At 40.5% G+C, this 23,220-nt stretch overlaps 1 protein-coding gene and 1 non-coding gene across 6 annotated transcripts in view; one reads left to right on the forward strand and one right to left on the reverse strand.

Annotated features, from left to right (window-relative positions):
* Nucleotides 1–23,220, forward strand: part of acsl3a (acyl-CoA synthetase long chain family member 3a) — a 103,979-nt gene that overhangs the window by 52,431 nt on the left and 28,328 nt on the right. For all 5 annotated transcript variants that reach the window (XM_078563712.1, XM_078563713.1, XM_078563714.1 and 2 more), the window contains 3 exons: nucleotides 12,891–13,000; nucleotides 15,516–15,654; nucleotides 19,234–19,384. In XM_078563712.1, coding sequence (XP_078419838.1) covers nucleotides 12,891–13,000; nucleotides 15,516–15,654; nucleotides 19,234–19,384 — 400 coding nt within the window. The remainder of the gene's footprint in view (nucleotides 1–12,890; nucleotides 13,001–15,515; nucleotides 15,655–19,233; nucleotides 19,385–23,220) is intronic.
* On the reverse strand, nucleotides 21,281–21,527 carry LOC144694340 (small nucleolar RNA SNORA53). The gene has a single exon (XR_013579723.1). It is a non-coding gene; the product is annotated as a small nucleolar RNA SNORA53 (small nucleolar RNA).

The following is a 23,220-nucleotide window of genomic DNA, read 5'->3' on the forward strand; positions in this document are numbered from 1 at the left end:
ATTCACGACTCAGATACTGAAGCAGTCCATGTCCAAATGCAGCAAGACCTGGACAATATCCAGGCTTGGCAAGTGGCAAGTAACATTTACGCCACACAAGTGTCAGGCAATGACCTTCTCCAACAAGAAGGATCCCAACCGTCGCCCCTTGACATTCAGTGACATTACTATCACTGAATACCTCACTATCAACTTCCTGGGGGTTACCGTTGACCTGAAACTGAACTGGACTAGCCATATAAATACTGTAGCTACAAGACCAGGTCAGATGCTCGGAATCCTGCAACGAGTAAGTCACCACCTAACTCCCCAAAGCCTGTCCACCATCTACAAGGCACAAGTCAGGAGTGTGATGGGATACTCTCCATTTTCCTGGATGAGTGCAGCTCCAACAACACTCAAGAAACTTGACACCATTCAGAACAAAGCCTGCTTGATTGGCACCCCATCCACAAACATTCCACCACTGACCAACGGTTGTAGCAGCGTGTACCATCTACAAGATGCACTGCAGGAACTCACAAAGGCTCCTTAGCTGTTGTGGGTTTGGAAGGTGCTGTCTATCAACTAGAAGGACAAGGGCAGCAGACATGTAGGAACACCGCCACCTGGAAGTTCCCCTCCAAGCCACTCACCACCCTGATTTGGAAACGTATCGCCATTCCTTCACTGTCACTGGGTCAAAATCCTGGATCTTCCTCTCTAACAGCACAGTGGATGTACCTATAGCACATGGACTGCAGTAGTTCAAGAAGACAGCTCACCACCACCACCTTCTCAAGGACAATTAGGGATGGGCAATAAATGCTGGCCCTGCCAGTGACACCCTCATTCCATGAATGAATTTTTTTTTTTAATGGGTTTCAATTCCTGGGGCACTGGGGAAAATGGGAACTGTATTGTTGGAACGGTCTTCGCATGAACCACGGTGGGGAAGAATTTAAAGTAAATAGTAGGGATGAGGGATCAAGTGAAGAAAGATGTGGTAAATTAAAGGAAGAGGAGAAGGCAAGAGACCAAGGTAGCAATAAGGGTAATGGTAATCAGATCGTGGCAGAAAGGGACAGAGTGTACAAACTAAGGAGTGCACCAGCAGGTAGGGCTAGAGTTTACAAAAATAGTAAAAAGACAGAAGTAAAAGCTCTGTATCTGAATGCAAGTAGCATTCTTAACACAATGGTGTAGGGGGTAACATTTTAACATGGATAGAGGATTGGCTAGCTAACAGGAAACAGATTACGCATAAATGGCTCATTTTGAGGCTGACAGGATGTAACGAGTGGAGTGCCACAGGGATCTGTGTTGGGGCCTCAACTAGTTACAATTTATATCAATGGCTTGGATGAAGGGACCGACGGAATGGTTGCTAAATTTGCTGCCGACCCAAAGTTAGGTAAGACAGTAACTTGTGAAGAGGTCATAAGGAGTCTGTAAAGGGATATACATAGGTTAAGTGAGTGGGCAAAAATTTCGCAGATGTAGTATAATATGGGAAAATGTGAACTTGTTCACTTTGACAGAAAAAATAGAAAAGCAGCATGTTATTTAAATACAGCAAGATTGCAGAACTCTGTAGTTCAGAGGAATTTGGGTGTCCTGGTACATGAATCACAAAGTTAGTATGCGAGCACAGCAAGTGAATAAGAAGGCAAATGGAATGTTATTGTTCATTGCGAAGGAATACAATATAAAAGCAGGGACGTTTTACTACGGCTCTACAAGGCATTGGTGAGACCACATCTGGAGTACTGTGTACAGCTTTGGTCTCCTTATTTAAGAAAGGACATAGTTGCACTTGAAGTAGTTCAGAGAAGGTTCACTCAACTGATTCCTGGGATGAAGGGGTTATTTTATGAGTAAAGGGTTGGACTTGCTGGGCTTGTATCCATTGGCGTTTAGAAGAATGAGAGGTGATCTTATTGAAACATATAAGATCCTGAGGGGCTTGACATTGTGGATGCTAAAAGGATGTTTCTTCTTGTGGGAGAGACTAGAACTAGGGGACACATTTAAAACTAAGGAGTCTCCCATTCAAGATAGAGACGAGAAATTTTTGTCTCTGATGGTATCTTCCCCAAAGATGAAATGGAAGTAGGGTCATTGAATGGTTTTAAGGCAGAGTGAAATAGATTCTTGACTAACAAGGGAGTCCAAGGGTATAGGGAGTTGGTAAGAAAGTGGAGTTGAGGCCACAATCAGATCAGCCATAATCTTATCAAATGGCAGAACAGGCTGAAGGGACCAAACGGCCTACTCCTGCTCCTTATTCATATGTTCAGCCCTTGACTTTGACCAGCAGGCACGAGGTACTTGCTACTTGTTTGGATGAGAAGCAGTGCAGAGTGGAAGTGCAAATTGACTGTAGCACCATGGTGTTGGAACACAAACGAATAAGTGGAGTGAAAAAAATTATGGTAGTGATAGGGGACAGTGTAATAGGGAAAGATATTGCTGTTTCTTCAATATCGCTAGGTCAAAATCTTGGAACACCCTCTCTAACAACACTGTAGCTGTACCTACACCACGTGGACTGCAGAAGTTCAAGAAGGCAACTCACCACCACCTTTTCAAGGGCAATTAGGGATGAGCAATAAATGGTGGCCTAGCCAGCAACACCCACATCCCATGAATGAATAATAGAAAAAGTGTAGTCAGGGGAATAGATGCTATTCTCTGCAGTCACATCTGGGAGTTCCAAACATTGTGTTGCCTGCCTGGTGCAAGGGTTAAGGATGTCTCCTGGTGACTGGAGAAGAACTTGGAGTGGGAGAGGAATGATCCTGTTGTTGTGCTCCACGGAGGAACCAACGGCATATGTAGAACTAGAAATGATATTCTGCTAGGAGTGTTTGAGAAGTTGGATTCCAAAGAAATGCAGAATTTCACAGATAATCTCTGGATTGTGAGCCAATTGGCATAGGGTCAAGCAGATTAGAGAATTAAATGCTTGGCTCAGAGTGGTGTGAGAAGAATGGGTTTAAAATCATGGGGCAGTGGCACCAGTACTAGGGAAAGAGGAAGCTGTTCTGGCTCCACTTAGACCAAGCTGGAATCTGTGTCCTGGTGAATCGTCTAACTAAGGCTGTGCGTACAGCCTTAAACTAAAATAGGTGGGAGGAGGGGATCAGGTGAAGGGAGATTTAGAAATCTAAAGAAAAAAGTTGAGGCAATAAAGCAGTGTTACGATTTGCCTAAAGCCAAGCAGAATGGGATAGAAAGTTTAATGGTAAAAGTACATCAGCAAATAAGATCTATGCAAAGAATAATAGTAAATGAAATTAAAAGGCTCGTTATCTGAATGCACAAAGCATTCATAAGGTAGATGAATTAGTGGTATAAATAGAGGTAAATGGATTAGATCTATTCGTCATTACAGAAACGTGTTTACAAGGCCACTGAAGTTGGGAAATGAATATTCCAGCATGCACAACATTTTGAAAAGACAGGAACAATGGAAAGAAGGAGGAGTAGCCCTGATAGTAAAGGATGCCAGGAGAACATTCATGAAATAGATCAGGAGGTAGATTCAGTATAAATGGAGATTAGGAATAACAAGGGTCAGAAAACGCTGCTGGGAGTAGTTTATAGGGCCCCTAACAGTAGCTATGTCGTTGGACAGAGCCTAAGCAAGAAATAATTATTTTTGTTACAAGCTGCAATGTGATATTCTTGGGGGACTTTGATCTTCATTTACATTGGACAAGTCAAATTAGAAAAGATAATGTGGAAGGCGAGTTTGTAGAATGCTTTCTGGAACAGTTTTCTGGAATAATATGTGATGGTACCAACTAAGGATAAAGCTATCTTAGATCTTGTATTGTGCAATAAGGCAGGATTAATTAGTTATCGCTTAGTAAAAGATATCCTGGGGGAAAAAGTGGTCATAATGCAATTCAATTTCTTATTGAGTTTGAAAGGAACATACTCCAGTCCCAAACAAAATCTCAAAATTAAATGAAGCCAATTACATTGACTGAGAGGAGAGCTGGCTAAGGTTGATTTGGGTAAAGAGACTAAAAGGTATGCCAGTAAATAAACAGAGGGAAACATTTAAAGAAAGAATTCAAAATGTTCAAAATTTCCATTAAAAAAAAAGCTGAGCAAGGAAGGTGCATCCGTGGCTTACTCAGGAAGTTAAGGATAGTATATGATTAAAATAAGAGGTTTATAATATTGCAAAGACTAGTAGTAGGTTTGAGGATTGGGAGTGTGCTAGTTAGGAGTGTGCTAGAAACCAATTAAAGGACAACCAAAAACTTGATAAAAAGAGAAAAAATGGAATGAGAGTAAACTAACCAGTAATATAAAAACAGATTGTAAGAGGTTTCACAAGTATACAAAAATGAGGAAAGTAGCTAAAGTAAACGCTGGTCCCTTAGAAACAAAGACAGGAGAAATTATCATGTGGAATGGGGAAATGGCAGAGATTTGACTAAATATTTTGTCTGTCTTCATAGTAGAATACACAAATTACACACTCGAAATAGAGGGCAACCAAGGAGCTAATAATTGAGGAACCTAAGGTTAACATCAGGGAGAAAAGGTATTGAAGAAACTTGAGGGACTAAAAACCGTCAAATCTGCAGGACCTGATGACCTAATCTAAGGGTTCTACAAGACATATCTGCATAGATAGTGATTGCACTGGTTATGATTTTCTAAAATTCCATAGTTTCTAGAACATTCCCAGTGGATTGGAAGTTAGCAAATATAACACTGCTATTTAAGAAAAGAGGAAAACGGGAAACTGCAGTCCAGTTAGCCTGACAGCAGTAGTTGGCAAAAATGCTGCAATCGATTGTTAAGGAAGTCTTAACAATGCATTTACATGACTTCTTTATCAGCTCACTGTCTAGAGTTCTATAGATTAAGGTCATATAGAAATTTGGCTATTTTGCTTCATGCTACTTGCACTAGTCCAATCTGTTAATTTTAATCCTGTTAGAATTTCTCATTTAAGTAACAATAGTATAAATATTGAAAAGATTCTGGTATTCCAGCATTTTGCAACCCAGTGCCTTGATTTCACTGTAAATTATTTTGATGTTCTTCAAGTTCAAAACTAACAATTCAGTAATGTATTGCTGAAAAAAGAGACACATCTAAGCTTTTCGTCTTGCACTCATCAGGACACTTGCAAGAATACCAATATAAGGGAGAAAACAGACAGGAAGAACATGTACATACATTGCACCTGTTTCAGCTAAACAAAATAAATGACAGTCGCTGACTCATTCCTTGGGCAATGCCTTGACCAATCAGGGTCAAGCTGTCTAGTTTAAATTTCAAACAATGCTTGGCAGTTAACTGTCAGTCATTATCTCTGGTGCATTCTCCACGGCAACTCCACTTGCCAACCCATCAGCACTCTCTTCACATACAGTATAAATTGTTGTTTTTCCCTTATATTGGTATTATTGAGTGTCCTGATGAGTGCAAGATGAAAAGCAATACTCAAGTTCTGTACTATCAAATGACTAATTGAGTAATGTCTACTATTCGCAGCATAGAAATGTTAACATTGGGGTGGTCGTTAAGCCCTTTACTTCTCTGAGCTGAATTTAAGTAGATCTTGGGGATTTTTTTAACCGTCCAATTTTCATGCTTTTTTTTCCCCTGTACCCCAAACTAAATTCCATTTCCCTGCTTTATCCCCATGCCCTTTTATGTTCTCTGAATAATTATTCAGTATCTTTTGAATGACATTCACTTTTTAGCATTGATATCACCTGTGGTTGGTGCACTCCATATTCTGAGACTTCTAATCCCTCCCTTTATGTTTTAATTATTATTTATCTTCAGATCATGGCCTGAATTTCACGCTTGGTGTGCATGCAAAGTCAGCGGGCCTGGAAGTGGACGTGAAATGCACTTCCACCTGTGATCAGCTGCAATTTCATGCTGTCTGGCCAACAAACGGCCAACCAGTGTGAAACAAGCACTGAGAAAGCCTCAGTGATGCCGAGGGGGTAATGGGAAGAGGGCGGGCGCCGACAAAAGTGTAGGTGGGTGCTTTTAGAGAGCTCCCTAAAGGCAGACAGTTGCTGCTGCCTCAGGGAGCTGCAGATCTGTATAGATTAAATGATAAGAAAAAAGTGCACCAAACTATGCCTATGCAACACATTCAAGCACCCGACAGCAGAACTCAAAAATCAGTCCCAGATATCTTTTTTTAAATTATATTTCACCCCGGACATTTCATCCTGCCCTTGGATGAGATTTTGTTAAAAATGGGCTGCCCACCTGCCTGTTTTGCCTGTGCAATGAGCACAAAATTGCACGGGCAACGTAAAACCGTGGACAATAGGGTTTTTAATAGCCTTAATTGGCCCTTTAATTGTTGGTGAGCATGGCTCAGCCTCCTGCGCGGGCCCGCTGAGTTCTATATTGCTCGCGTGCATGATGGTGTTGGGACGCACACCCAAAGTCATATCACGCAATTTCACGTGCGTTCAGGTTGGGTACACGCCTGCCCAATCAATGTAAAATTCTGGCCCATGTCTTTTTGTCTCTGATTTATGTATCAATAGAGTTATAGAGGTCTGCAGCACAGAAAAAGGCCCTTCGGCCCATCGGGTCTGTGCCGGTCAAACAAGCACCTAACTATCAATAGAAATAAGCTATCGATGCATATCATGTTGATTCCCCTTATGCTTTGAGCACCTCTATCAAATCCCCTCTCTCACTGAATCCCAATGAAGCTACACACCTGAAGCATCATAATCTGCTGTTTCTTCCCAATAAGTGCTGAGATCTTCGGCATTTTCTGTTTTCATTTCAAATTTGCATAATTTACAGTATTTCCTTTTATTCTCTTTCAGTTTTACGAAACCAGTTCCTTTAGTTCTCATAACTCAGCCTCATCATCCCTGGTGCCGTCTTCGTAAATCTCAATTGCCCTATCTCCTGGGATATATTCTAACTGTATTGTGCAACATTCTGTCATAAATTGTTTGTTTTATGGTTTTTTTAAAATAGAAAAACAGATGAAACTGAGACTGGACACCCCCCACCGCCCCCCCACAACACATGCCTCAGGCATCCTCTGCCCTCCAGCCCCATCAAGTACCACCTGCAGTAATTTATACAGTACTAATCATCTTAAAAGTTTATTCACTAACCAGTCAATTAGAAGCACTGTCTCTTTCTCTGCCAGATCTGTGGTCTTGAAATTACATCAGCCTCGGAGCTACAGCTGCATGATGAGACCCATCTTTCTCAAAAACAGTTGTTTTCAGTGCAGTTGTATGTGTTTCACTAGGGAAATGAGTGCTTATAAAATTGTGATGGTATCTTCAAGTTTACTATTCTGTTTCTTAAGCTTTTTTTAAAGAAAAAGCAATAGTATTGGTTTTTGATCTATTTCCTCTCCCTTTACTGAATGGATTGACTTCTTGCTGTGCACTGGTCACATGTATGCTTGTTGCTATTGCAAACAAGGGGATTCAGGCAGTGCCATAGATTGTGAAAGTTTAAAAAAGATCTCATAGTAACATTAGAAAAGAATAGTGTAAACATTCAGGCTCATCAATTCTTACCTTAGTCATTGGCTCGGAATGTTCAGCCTGTGACCCTAAAACCATAAGACTCTTGGACCCTGCTAATTATGCCACCGTTCAAAATGTGCTTATATTTCTTATTTGCTGATTTGTCTTGTTTGAATTTTGTGTTTCTGGTGACCTGGATAGGGCTATTTTTAACCCGGTTGCTTATTGATACATATATTTTAAACTGAAATACTGATCTTAGAGCACCTTGAAATACATAGGAATGAGGCAAGGAGTAAGTGTAGTACTTGCACTTCATTAATTTTAATGGATGGGAAATTGTGGTTTGTGTGTGCACAGTTTCCTGTGAGACTACGGATCTGTGCCATAATCTCACAAACATGACATTTAAATTTAGGATTTAAAGTTGACTAGTCAATTTCCCATGGTATTGACATTGAGTTAAGATCAGGTGTAGTATTTGGACCAAGCACAGCAGGAGGGCAGGGGATAATTGAAACTAAGAGGAAGAGGGAGTTGGGGATTTGGGGGGGATGGGTAAGAGATGGCAAGAGGAGAAGGATAGCAGAAGATGGAGAAGGGATCAGGAAAGGGGAGGTGAGAGGCAGAGAGGGGAATTGGAAATTGGAGAAATGTGGAGCAGGAGAGAATGGAAGCAGGAAACAGGGATGACACTGTCTGACTGTGACACCTTCTCTTCCGTGAAATCCTTTCCTCGTCAGTCCCTGCAACTGCAAACAACTGCTGGACTCCCTTTCAGGGCTTACAAGCCTCTAGATTCAACTCCCAGCTCTCGGTGCTCCGTTACCTCAGAACTGCTCCAATGCTAAGACCCAAATATCTCCTTCCTCCCTAATGTCCACAGATTCCACAACCCTCCCTAAATTATGTTACTTGAACAATATAACAGATAAAATGGCTTGACTTGGGGAAAATTAAAATTCCATAGGATAAAACTGCATTTTTCGACAAATAGGCTAACCTGCTTTTGGTGTGAGGAGTGTGCTAGATTTGGATTTGAATACAGATGAAACCAATGACCATTTTGCATTGCAAAGTTGGTTTTAACAACTGACAACCTAGTCGCTACTTTTCTTCCAGCAAAATCTTTTTTAAAAGTATGCTCAAATTTCCCCTTTTTTATAAACACAGTTTGGCAGGCTATTGTACATGTATATATCTTTTCCAGTTTAAGTTACATTTATTGATAGAGAAAGAGCAGGCAAGACAATAAGATTTTAAAAATAAGCACGCTTGCAGAAAAGCTGGAGCATGGTCAATCAATGATTCCTTTTCTCTACGAAGAAAAAGTCCTGTGTGAGTGAGTTGGACGAAATGACAGAAAAATGGAGGGTTGACCTGTCTGAATTTATATCTGTAAACCTATGATTCATGTTATTGTAAACAAATATAGAAGCAATTTAAGTGTGGTTGACACATAATAAATGAGCTTGTCACACTGGGTGAGTGATAGTTTTCTGACACTGAAGTTAGGGCAAGTTGAAGCAGAGGAGAAGGAACTTTATGTTGCATTTTGTCAGTGCTTTTCTTAAGCTGAAAACACTGATGTTGGGTGACTAGATATTCAATTACCCCGTGCCAAAATTAACAATTTTGATCACAAAAATGATTTTTTTAAATAAATGTGTATGCCTATTGATATGCAAGAGTTCAAAGTCTGTATTTCTGTCCTGGCTCTTACTAGTGTCGTAAGCCACAGACGTAGAGTTGGAAGGCTTTCTAATGGTTACCATAGCTGTAAAATTGGAATGTTAGGATTACAGTACTCTCATGCTTCATATAGTATATATTGTGAAACACTTTTTGAAATTAAATCTTACTATTGTCAAATATACTGGCTGTACTTGGTGCAGAATGAACACAATGTGGAATAACAGCTTCAAATGCAATTGCATATTGTGGTATTTTGCCGGAAGGATAATGGTGATCACATAGTAGAATGTCACAATCTAATAAAATTGCAAATTAATTGACAGGGTCCCTTCAAGTGTGTTTTTCTCTTCTTTCCAAAAGTCTAGACAAATTCTGTTATGAGTATTTTTTGTGCTAGTAGAGTCTGACTTGCTGTAGATGTTGACATATAAGTTGACTTTTCAAGCCTCAAAATCCCTCCAAAAATGGGGGCCGACTTACATGCTGAGTATCAAAGTGAACCACTGGTGTGGATGGTTGCTGTTTTGAAATCCCATCAGTGTCCGACACAAGGGGCAGGATTTTCCCCTTGTCAGTTGGCCGGGCGGGCAGGCCCGGGAGCGGCCATGCATTGTCCACCGCCCGCATTTGGGCTCCGATCGTGATTTCATGCTGGCTAGCTAATTAACAGCCAGCTGGCGTGAATCATGCACCGAAACGCTTAGCACTGCCTAGGTGGGGAGTGGGAGGAGGGCGAGTACGTAAGTTTGCACTTGTGCATGTGCGCGGGTACGCTCACAGCTCCCTGAAGGCAAAGAGCTGCCTCAGGGAGCTGAAGATTTATAACATTAAAAATTAAGATTTAAAAAAATAAGGAAAATCTCTGTCACATGAGCAGGGACATGTTGCAATGAGTTCTGAAAACTTTTATTTAATCTTTAATTAACAACGGAACCCTCATCCCATTCGTGGATGAGGTTTCCTCAAAAATCAAAAGGCACTTGGCCTATTCACCCACCCGCCAACTGTAAGTTTGGATGGACGGGAAAATTATATTTAATTGACCGATTAATGGGTTTAACAGCCCTCTTAACTGTTGGCGGGCACGCTGCAGACTCGCACCCGCTGACTGAAATGTTGTGCGAGTGCACGATGACATTGGGATGCTATTTCACGCTTATTCGTGTTGGGTACGTGCTCGCACGCCGAGGTGAAAATTCAGCCCAAATAGTGGGCATGTCTTAAATTCCCATGCATCTTCGTAACATGGCCCATGTCATCTTCTTGATCCCTTTCATCCAGTTATAAGGTGCCGGTAAGAAAAACATTTGTGGGGTGGAAAATTGAGGCTGACTACTGAGTATAGCATGTCATGGCTGTAAAGGAGTGTTGACTTATATGCCAAATATATGCAAAAAAATGATTTTTGGTACCAGAAAATTGGGATTGTTTTATAAGCCGAGTTGACTTATATACTGTGATTTATGGTAATAAATTAGCAGCCCTATCTCTGCATGTTGTTCTCATCTTGTTTGAGGTGTTTTTCATCTTTAAATTCTGGTATTTTTTATTATTTAGTGAATAATGTATGTATCAAATGAAGCAAACGTAGCCTCAGTGCCAAAGTCGTATAATTTGTTACATTAGAATTTGTTGATTTTTCTATCCCCTGTACCCAGTGTTGATTCACACATCAGAAACAGCAGTAAACTTTATAGAAATAACAAACTTGTAGTAAAACATAAGTTATATAGAATTGCTGAATGTTAAAGGTTTCATGTGATCTGCCGTTTGTCATGCTGCAAATTTGTAGCTGTTTTTCTTCTGCATGCTGCTTCAAATGTTGCCAAGCACACTGCAACCCTTGTGATGGCCCCAGCCAGACTGATTTATACAAGTAGACCTGCAATCTGAACTTTATGTTTTAAGGAAACTTGCCATGAGCTTACACACGTATCCACCCAGCCTTGCCTGAGAAAGTGTTAGGTGACTCTGCTGAGAGTTGATGAAATCTGGGTCAGTGATGGTGTTAATGAATTACATCTGCCCTGTCCTCCTTCCTGATTTTCTCCATGACGTCAATACATAATAGTGAAGAATACACCATTCTTTAGCTCCTTAATGTGGTAATTGCAAAAACTATATAACGTTTAACAAGTTTTCCAATTTTATTTTTTAAGCTGATGATTTGTTTCACCATCCTGTGAAATGTTACTGACTACTTGAACAGCTCTTGTATTTTCTTTTTGAATCTGGTTAAAATGTTCCCCTGTTGATTTCTCGTAGAAAGGTCATTGGACTATGTGGTGAGTGCTCGTGGGAATGAAGACGGTCATTTTCCTGCCTCTTGCACCCGCCAAAATAAAAGCACTAGTAATTTATCTCTGAATCCAACACTGTGCAACAGGAAATGAGTGCTGTCAGACATAATTTTCTCATACTGCTTAAAGGTTGACCTCGAATGTTAGAAAAGAAATCCCCCTCTAAAAAAATTCAGCTTGCCTGGATACATTGACCCACTAACTGACTGACTGAATGCCCTTCCAGTCGGCTCCCAGCTTTTGACATTATGACCAGAAATGTTTTCTTACTGCAAATGTTGATTCCATGATCTCAGCAAGGGATACAGTGCGCAGAATTTTTCGCCCAGCGTGTGGGCGTGCGCCCGACCCGCTTGAGCGTGCAATAGCGCGTGATGACGTCGGGCCAGCGTCCCAAAATCATCGAGCACTCGTGCGCTATTTTGGTTGGCAGGCACGCGTGAGAGTCGCCACAATTAAGAGGCCTATTAAGGCCATTAACTTAGTAATCAGCGGTGATTTTTTTTTTTGTTGCCCATCCAACATTACGGTTGGCGGGCGGGCAAATCGGCCAGGCGTCCGTTGCCTTTTTGAGGAAACCTCATCCAAGGACAGAATGAGGTTTCCAATATTAATTTTAAAAAAGATAAAAATGTTTGGACAGAATTTATATCATCCATATGTTCAAGTGACTGATCCTGATGCATGGACATATTTTTCGGCATTTGAAATTCTTTATTTGTGGCTTTTGAAAGCTTCAGAGAGCTTTCGGTGAGCGCTCTCCCTCGCCTGCGCTGACTTCAGCACTCACCCTCCTCCCACTCCCACCTCGGCAGCGCTGAGCATTTTGGCACGCCTTTCACGCTGGCTGGCTGTGAATTGGCCAGCCAGCGTGAAATTGCAGTTGGGTGCCAATCGTGGGCGGTGGCCCATTTGCCAGGCCCTCATGCCGAACTCAAAATCCTGCCCTATATCTTTGAAAGTCTTATGTATGCAGCAAGTTGTTGTGATCTTGAATGCACATCATGAAACAAAACATATATACCAACTAGTCAGAGAGTGAGGGAATGTGAAGATGAGAAAATGCACTTTAATGCAGTTAATTATTCAAGTGGTTTTAGCAATTTGCACTGTTTATGTTGGTAATTGTTGCAAACCTTGAGGTAGGGACACTTTTTTAAAAAGTGAGAAACTTTCAAAGGAGTTTTCTTAAATTTGTGATAAATTAAACCAGATTATTGTTTTTTCCATAAAACCTTGATCACAAACCACAATGAGTTTGAATTTTCAAATTAGATCCATAACCTTGTTCATAAACTGGCATTTAGAAAGTTCTTCCATTCTGCCTATTTAGAAGGTTTATTGATTGGGGTGCAGTGAATTCATTACACGAATTGTACTGAAATTCAGTTATTGTTTCAATTTCCAGTTGTCACCCTCTATGCAACTTTGGGAGGTCAAGCAATTACACATGGTTTAAATGAAACCGAAGTCACTCATATCATCACGAGCAAGAAACTTCTGCAAACAAAGCTGAAGGTAGGTCACAGAATTTCATTGCTGTTTGCAGGGTTTTTTTGTTTATTTTCCAGTGTTTCTGCAGGAGGTTAAATATTCCTGCAATTTACAAATTGCTTAAAAGATGGGAAAGGTTTCATATGATCATTTAATAGATATAGTTGGATGATAGGGGATCTTTATAGTTTAAACTGGGTTACTTCAGTCATATGTCTCCAGGATCAAAGATTTCCAACATATATATGAAACATGAAACTCAAATTTTCTTTTTTTTAACTTACTTGAAATGCAATCAGATAGTGTTGCACTTTTTTGCATGACAATTGTGAAAATGATCTCTAATATTAAAATTGAAAAATGACAGATTTTATTATATAAATATAGATAATGCTGAAAATGCTCAGCAGGTCAGGCAGCAACTGTGGAGGGAGAAACAGAGTAAATAGGCACGATTTTTAACTCACTCAAAATCTGTTCATTCTTTTGTACAAAGTTAAAATTGAGTTTCCAGTTTTGGTAAAAGGACCAGAAAAAGTTAAGAGACATAACAAATCTTACTGATCTGTCGAAATGTTTCCAGTATTCTTTGTTATCTTTGCATTTTCCAGCAACTGCTGTAATTTGCATTGGTATTAAGCTTTTTTTAAACTGATTTTAGATGGTAATCTCTTTATCAATAGTCATTGCATCAGGAATCAGCTTTAAAAATTGCACTCAAGTTACTGCCTCATTCAGCATTGTTTAACTGTTAAATGTGGTTATTACTCACAAGAACCTATGAAAAGTGAAGAATGAGATTGATCCAATCATGGCCTTTCAGCCCACTGGAATTCTAACATTCTAACTCATACAGACTGGCACACAGCTGTGCTTTGAATGGCCTTAAAAGTTTATCACTGTTGCTGTCTAAGGCAGATTATTTCAAATAGTTATAGACAATGTCCATTTGATCTCTATTATAACTAGTATTTTTTGAGAGTTATACTTTTGGCCAAAGTCTACCCTGGCTCATTATGAATAATATTCAATATTAACCTTCCCTAAAATGCATTGAATATTTTATATGCTTCAACAAGATTGCCATTTACCATTTTTTCCCTAGCCTGTAGAGGTTGAGTTTTTAACCTTTCTTCATTGGTCAACCCTGTCATGCACAACAGTTCCTCTAGTGTATATTGTTATAGAGCCACAATTTTGTTACTATCCGGTTAGGGACCAGTGGCTACTTGTTATAAAATAGACAAAATTTGAAATTCCAGGAACTTACTAAAAGAATAAAGCCACAAGATTTCACAGTTTTAAACAAACAGAAGAATTTTTACTATTCCAGAGTCAACAAAGCATACCCTAATATCCAGAATTAACATGAAGTAAACATGAATTAACAGGCAAACTGTGGTCGAACACCCCACAAACTGTACATTAAATGGCAGACGCAACCAAGACAGATCCCATGAATTTTCTCAACAGCCCACCCAGATGTCTGTGATCACTGTGAGTCACAAGTTCTTTAAAACTCTGTCTTCCTCATGAGGAATTTCAGCTTCTCACTTTCAAGGATCTACCCCTGATTTCCCTCAACAACAGCTCCAATTCAGACTGACCCAATGACAGCTTGCCTGGCAGCTACTCAATCTCCTCCTGAGACTACGTCCCACTGGATTCACAAAGCTGCACCCCTGCATCTAATCACCAGCAAAATCCCTGCTATCTATCTGTCTGAGCAGAACTCCACTGCTCCTGGGCTTCCCTAAGCCCCAACTCCCAGCAACACTGAGCAACAGCACGGTGCTATCAACTGCTGCTTGGTTTCTCTGAACCCCAGTTCCCCACAGGCTTCTCTGAGCCCCAACTGCACACAGAGCTAGCAACCTTCTGCTGCCTCTTCAGCTCCCGAGCGGCTTGTCTGAGCCCTAGCTGCATGTGGAAAGATGGCTGCACGCGGAACGAATGACAGCGCTTCAGCAGCTGCCTCTTCAGCCCCTGAGTAACCTTGTTACATGGGCTCTTTTCTTGCGCCACAACCCCAGTCCTTTTGTTTCGCTCCACACTGCATGTAGGCGCGCCACACAACTCCTGCAGTTGTCAACAGAACACTGGAAACCGAGCATGCGGCCTGGCTCCCTACCGTGTTTCTGTGCTTGCGCCAGAATTCCTGGACATGCTGGGAGTTCTAGTCCTCTCCCTCTGTCGCAAACACCCACAAAAAAAATATAGATTTCCTCTCGATACACTTGCCTCTTGTGACAGGACAGCTAGAACTATAAATTGTATCACAAGTATGGCTTGTACAGCCTCAGTGTAACCTCAGTAGATTTAAGTTCCATTATCTGTCTATAGCTCTTATAATTTGGAAGATTTGTAATTGTCTCATCATATTAGCTAAGTTTGACAATAACAATAATTATAAGGATATTTTGCAAGTTGCAACACCTATTTTGCACCAAATAAATACAACAGTTGTATTTCAGATGTTTGAAGTGATGGATCGGGATTCATTCTTGACTTTTCAACATTTCCTATTTCTGTTTCATAGGAAATCCTCCTTAATGTTCCAAAATTACAGCATATTATAATTGTAGATGATAAACCAACAGCGTGGTCTGAATATCCCCGTGGCATCATGGTTCACAACATGGCAGCAGTGGAAGCATTGGGTGCAAAACCAGAAAACTGTGTGTAGTTTGTTTTCTTTTCTCTTTACTTGTGCATGTTGACTTTGTGTTTATATACATTTCTGTAAAAGGTAACTAAATGCAGACTAACACTGACTCCAAAGTTATATTTGTATCCAATTAACACAAAAACAGAAATGCTGGAAATACTTTGCAGAGCTGTCAGCTTTTGAAAGCATAAAGTTTGATATTTCTGCTTGATCTCTTTCACACCCTTAAGGTTCTGAAAGAGTTCCCAACTTAAATACTAAAGTGTTATTTTTCAGACACAGGCCTACTGTGTATTTCCAATATTTCTTTCAATATTTCAGAATTCCAGCATTCACAATTTTCTCTTTATTAATATAATACATTGACAATTAGTTAATAAAATTAAATATTTGGACTTGCTATGCATAATTCCTTTAGTAAGGAGCATTGAGGTTTGTCATAGTAAGGAGGACAATGATGAGGAATAGATTTTTTTTCTTGCCTGGCATTCTTAACTAGTTTAGCATAGTTTAGATGCATTTGCAGAGCATCTTCAACAATGTGCATTAATTAAAAGGATAGCATTTTGAGTGAGACTGTTTTAACAAATGCTGATTCAAATTGAATTTAAGACTTTGCAGAAACAGTGGAGTAGATTGAGACTGAATAATGGCTTCAGAATCTGTTGTCTTCATGTTATCATACACCAGGGCCCAGATTTTCATGCCTCCATCTGAGTCGGGATGGAGGTGGAAGAGCTTTAAAAATGGCAGGCCAGACCCTATTCTGGGACTCTAACCCCCAATCTTGTTTCTGACAGTTTGGGGTGTGGATAGCGAGCCCATAAGGAGCATCCTGCCCTTGCTGGTTCTATTGTGGGAGTGGGCATTTCAAACCAAACCCCTTGTGATTTTGATGGTCATGTCCGCTTTATTAGAAGATGTGGTTCACGACACCTTAGAGGATTTGTGAAACACCTGGTTTTGGGGGGGGTGGGGTGCGGGAGAACCCTAGTCTTAAATTGACAACCAAAACAAAATTGGAATTCAACATTTGCTTTGAAAAGTATTGCCTCTTATATTTTCTCAAGAAGCTGTCAATCAATCACAGGCAGTGAAAGTCCCATTGAGGAAACCTTCAATCCACTTAATCTACCATAATTCACTTAATAACACCTCTTAATCCTGTCCAAATAAACACACAGACATTGAAAAACCTCTTCAAAGAAATGTTATTATTACAAAGTAATAAAGATGTCAATCACGCAAAGCTAATACTCCCCTTCAAGCTGCGTAAACAGACTCCTGCTGAGCTGTCTATTTTTGATGTTCAGCCAAGCATTCATAATGAAGCCATCTGGCAACTATATCAATAGATGCAATTTGAATGGATGGTCAGACATCTGTCTTTTTCAGCCTCATTATGAATGTTTGGTTAAGCCGTAACAATGGCTAGTGGACTCAGCTCAACAGAGGTCTGTTTACAGAGCTTGAAGGGAGTGTGATTGATACTTTATTACTTTGTAATGTCATGACCATCCTTTGAAGAGGATTTACAATGCCTGTCTTTTTATTTGGATAAGATTAAGAGGTGTGCAGTTGTTTGAGGGTGTCCTCAATGGGACTGTCACTGTCTGTGATTGACAGCTTTATGAGAGGGATGAGTGGTTAGGTGAGGCAGGTATTGAGGACTATAGAACCAAACAGTCATAAATACAACTGGTCCAATGTCCTGTTAAACTGAGGGGGATCTTTTAGATGGCCAGTCTCGCCATCTGTCCATCCCTGTTCTGTCTCCAACCCATGCCCATTTCCCTGACATGAAAGTAGGGAGGGTGGGCTTCTCTAGGATGGAGACAGGTTGGAAAAATTCCGGACTCCTGATACCCATCTCCTTGACGGAAATCAGACTGGGGACGTTTTTATTGAGGTTTGTCTCAGTTGGATTTGAACTGTAATCCAAAAGTGAAAAGGACTGATGCGTAACTCATCCATTCACCATACGTTGCTTTATATTACCAGTCAGCTGCTCAGTCAATCTGAGAAGCACTGGCTATTAATTCAGCTTGTGAGAGAATATTTCTGTCAGTGGGAAGCTGTAGCATGAATTATTAGTTATGTTAGTTTGACTATGTGCCAGAGAACAGTTTGTCTGATGGCTTTGTTCTTTAGAACTATAACATTAAAAACTGAAATGTCTTTCTTAATCACTGCACAGCATAAGAAAACTGAATTTAGCGTATTTTTAGCTTCATTGAAAATTAATGTATATTTGAGAATAAGAAATCGTTGGAATTAATTTATATTTTGCCTCCCTGCTTTACAAATCAATTTTTCCATGCCTTGTTTTTCTTTCCTGGTGTATCCATTGCTGAGAGCCTCAAGGGCATGTGAATAAAGGACAGTTCCATTTAGTGGAGACCTAGCACATCTGGAATTAATTACAACCAGTAGTTAGATCACATGGCTTTGTGCCCCTTAATTTTTCAGAAAGCTATATCCCTGTAAAATAATGTCTAAAGAATAGCCAGTACATGTTGTGTCACTGGTGATATGTAACATAAAATAACTGTGGTTATGGATGTGATGACAAATCCTGTGCCTTGCCTGGATGGGGCTTGGGTGCAGCTGTTCTTAGATCTTATTGCTCTAACTTTTCAATCTGATAATATTTTGCTTTATTTGTTCCAGGCCATTTTTTAAAGCAGACATCAAGTAAGATCACTTTATTAGACAGCACATATGAGAGAAAGTAAAGCCTTACTAATTAACCATGCTGTCCTTTCATCTCTCTGACCCTGTTTAAATCCAACTCTGTTTCCTAAGGTGTATCCATCCGATGTGAAATAAGGTGGGGCAATCTAGTTGTTGGTGACCATAGGTCCACAGATTTAGGTTGGCGGCCTCACTCGGGGCATGAAGATGACTGGTATTACACTGTTGTTCTTACAAAATTTGCTAAGACTCATTGTTGAGACAGTAGACAGAACTTTACCATGCATCTGACCCTGCAATATCAGTCCAGGTGGTGCTTAAGCTGACATTAGCTGTGCAATGTGACTTCGTATTCTGTTCCCTCATCTGATATTGCTCAACTTCAATATACAAAACTAATCAGTCTTATTTGTTGAAGTATTAAAAGCCTAATTAATAACAACCCTTTATATAATGTGACTTAATTTCACTTGTGGCCTTTATTGTACAATTTGACTGCTTTTTGAACAGTGCTCTAATGTTTTAGCTTCAGATAAAATTTTATCCATTGCAAATGGTCATAATAGCATGTATCATTATGTGTGTCCTCTCATTTTTCTTAAAGCCATCTTTAAAATGGTGAATATTTTCGTGGGAAATTAATGCTTTCATAATTGCAAAAGTGCCTGAAAATCATGTCTTAAGTATTTATAAAAGTCCCTGTCATTACCCTGACAGTTGTCTACAAATTAGCTTGTGAGCAAGAATATTTGTTAAATGAGCTGTGAAATGATCAGTAAATGAAGCAGCATGTTTGTTATGTAAGATGGTGCTCTTTTAATAGGACAAACTACGTTCAGTATATGGTGGTTCTTATTTTCATAAATTAAAGATCTGGTTATTTCTTCCACCATAGTGAATAGACTTCGGACTAAACCTACATCTTTAGATATCGCAGTAATTATGTACACAAGCGGGTCTACTGGTCTACCTAAGGGAGTGATGATTTCACACAGCAACCTCATTGCTGGAATAGCAGGGATGTGTTCTAGAGTTCCTGACTTGGGGTATGTATAACCAATGATCCAACAGGGAAGTTTTATTTTCCTACATTGGAAAGATATTATGAACTGTGTATAAATAATTATCATGCAGTTTTTAACTTTTTGGGCTGAATCCACCCCGCCCCCCGTTGAGGGGGTTGTGCGGGGGCAGGTGGGAGCGAGCACGAACCCGATCGGCACCCCCGATCGGGTGCGCACTGCCATTTTACGTGACGCTCGCCTGGAAGCGCTGAGCGCTCCCTGTGCGTCGGAGGGGGCGGCAGATTCCCTGAGTCGGGACCTGCGCTATTTCGCGCATGTGCACGAAAGAGCGCAGAAATCTCCCTGAGGCATGAAGGTGCCTCAGGGAGATTAGTTAGAGTTTTTAAAAGCTAAATACAGAAAATAAAATATTATAAGACACGTCTCCTCGTGTGACAGTGTCACATGAGCTGGGACATGTCAAGGAACATTAATGGAAAACTTTATTTAATTTATAAAAACTTATTAAAAAATGCGAAGGCCGCCTGGACTCTTTGCCTGCCCACCAATCTTAAGGTTGGACGGGCAGCTCATTTAACTATTTTAAGTAGTTTTTAATAGGCCTTTGACAGTTCGGGCGTGCAGCCGAGTTGGCTGCATGCCCACCGACCTGAAAATCTAAATGACGCACGGTGACATCGGGGTGCCTGCCTGACATCACCGCGCATCATTTTACGCTTCGGCGAGTGGGCCCTGCCCCGCTCGCCGACCAGAAAATTCTTCCCTTTATATAGGGTATGATTCATACAGTGGTATGAGCTGGGACTTTGTAATTGATTTTACCCAGGTGAAACTTGGATACTGGGAGGGAAAGAAAAACCGAGAAAGCATTGTTGATACAAAGTAACCCAACCACATCTTTACCTGCTTGGGATCACGTGTGGTCTAGTACTTCCACGTTTGGTTATTCAGTAAAGGTATTTTACAGCTCCAATCTGTGTGCTTTCGAATAAAGAATATATTAGATTAACCACAAATTCTTAATTCTGTCATGCTCTATGCAGTATCAAGTTAAAGTGGTGTAAATCTAAATCCTCCAGGGGGATTCTTGCATCTCTTCCCTCCAGAGTCAGGTCAGACCCTCATCCCTGCGTTACAATTCTTCAATCATAATCAAATACTGAAGAAAGGCCTAATCTTCATGGATAAGCTAAAATAAATACTCATTAATACTGAAATATGATGCGATCAAAAAGAAGAATAAACAGGCTTGTTTATCGCAAGGAATAATTCTTGAAAGAAATAATTTGCATTTATGTAGCTCTTTTCACAACTTCAGGACATCTAAAAGTGTTTTACAGCCAATAAGTATTTTTGAAATGTAGTCACAGTTGTAATGCAGGTAAATGTGGCAACCAAATTGCCAGGTGCCACAAAAAGTGGTGGGACAAATGTGTAGATAACCTGTTTTAGTAATAGTCATTCTGTAGTACAGAACTTGAGTATTATTGAAAAAAGGGACATGTCTAAGCTTTTTGCCTTGCACTCATCAGGACACTTACAAGAATACTGATATAAGGGGGAAAACAACAATTTCTGCTGTATGTGAAGAGAGTGCTGATTGGCTGGCAAAAGGCATTGTCATCGAGAAGGCACCACTGATGGTGACTGACAGTTAACTGCCAAACATTTTTTAAAAAATTTAAACCAGGCAGCTTGACCCTGATTAGTCAAGGCATTGCCCTGAGGAATGAGTCATGAGTGAATGGTTGCCGCTTATTTGTTTAGCTGAAACAGGCACAATGTATACATGTTCTTTCTGTCTGCAAAGAACAGGGCCCTGTGTATTAATTTATGTAGCTTCCAGTACATGCAAATGCGCCACATTGCGAGCCTGATTGACCATCTTAAATTGGTTGTCAGATGAATTTTGATAAACTTGTCCATGCAGCAGCAAAGTCCTGATGGCAGCAACAGCTTATTAGTAACTGGTATTTCACATCAGAACAGAGGGGCTACCGTGCAGATATATTACTTTAACACGCCAATGACCCAAGCACCTTTGACTGTATAATCACTAAAGTTGATCCTTTAATTGAGGATTATTTAGTAAATGTTGTCCAATCGTGGAATCACATCTATGTTTTGAGTTTTGCAAGCACAGGCTGGTTGGGTACGGTCTGTACCCTGCTGCTTGCGAACAGCGGTTGGGACACGCTGTTTGATATGATCCACCAGTCTTTGGGACGTACTGCCTACATACTTAGCATCACACCTGGCACTGATATTCATATACCACATTACTTATTTGTGTGATAGGCAGAACATCGTTTTGGCTTGACAGCATCTTCCTGTTTGTGGTGAATCTCGCTTGTGTTGCTGCTGCATAGTAGCAGCGTGAAACAGCTAGCTTCACCTGTTGCTCAAATTTTTGAGAGAACTTGCCCTTCTAGACCCTACTCTCGCCGACATCTTTGTTGGGGTCCATGAGAAACGTGTCTTCGATGGAATGACGTCTAATCTCCTACTCCTCACATATTTCCGATATATGAATGATACGTTTGCTATATTTAAATCCGCAGCTGCATGGAACAATTTCCGCAAATATCTTAATGGGCTCCATCTTGCGGTCAAATGCACCTATGAAACGGAGCAGTCAAATGAACTCCCCTTCCTTGACTTACTAGTTGAGAAGTCTGCCAGGGGATTCTCTACCATGGTCTATCGCAAGTCTACCTTCACTGGCCAGTATACATGTTGGGATTCTTGCAGTTCTACACGCCATAAGATTAGTCTTATTGGCAACCTTGTAAATAGGGCCATTTGCTCACCATGCCAGATTGGTGCTGGAATAGGGCGCAACAAAGACATCCTGCATGATAATGGCTACTCTGATCAGATCATTTTGTGCTGTATATCACGCAAACTCATGAATGGGCCTAAGGCCATCAATTTCAGCCCTGAAAAGTGCCCAGTCTACCTCAGATTACCCTGGAAGGGCAAGGTATCTCAAAAACCTGAGCAACAGGTGAAGCTAGCTGTTTCACACTGCTACTATACAGTATCAACATGAGTGATATTCGCCACTAACAGGATGCTACCGTCAAGCCAAAATGATTCTCTGCCCATCACACAAATGAGTAATGTGGTATATGAATTTCAGTGCCAGTGTGATGGAGGCTCTGCGTCCCAAAAACTGGCGGATCATATCAAACAGCATGTACCAGCTGCTTTTTGCAACGGGCAGGGTACAGACCGTACCCAACCAGCCCCTTCTTGCAAAGCTCAAAACCGTGTTCAACACTAGATGTGATTCCACGATTGGACAACATTTGCTTAATCATCCTCAATGTGCTAAAAATTGCGCTGACAAGCAATTTAAGATTGTCAGTCGGGCTCGCAATGTGGTGCATTTGCCTGTACTGGAAGCTATATATATTAATACACAGGCCCCTGTCCTTTGCAGACAAAAAAAAATGTACATACATTGTGCCTGTTTCAGCTAAACAAAATAAGCAACAGCCATTTGCTGACTCATTCCTCAGGGCAATCCTTGACCAATCAGGATCAAGATTCCTTGTTTAAATTTTAAACAATGCTTGGCAGTTGACTGTCAAGTCACCATCAATGGTGCATTCTCGATGGTTGGCAAGTGGCATTGCCAATCAGCACTCTCTTCACATACAGTATAAATTGTTGTTTTCTCCCTTTATATTGGGATTCCTGCAAGGGCCCTGATGAGTGCAAGACGAAAAGCTTAGACGTGTTTTAGTAATGTTGGTTGAGGGATTAATTATTGGCCAAGACACTGGGGATAATTTGCTCTTCTAATAATAGTGCTACAGATTTTTTTTTCCATCTACCTAAGAATGTAGACA

This window comes from Cetorhinus maximus, chromosome 19 (assembly GCF_964194155.1).
Source record: "Cetorhinus maximus chromosome 19, sCetMax3.hap1.1, whole genome shotgun sequence".
NCBI lineage: Eukaryota > Metazoa > Chordata > Chondrichthyes > Lamniformes > Cetorhinidae > Cetorhinus > Cetorhinus maximus.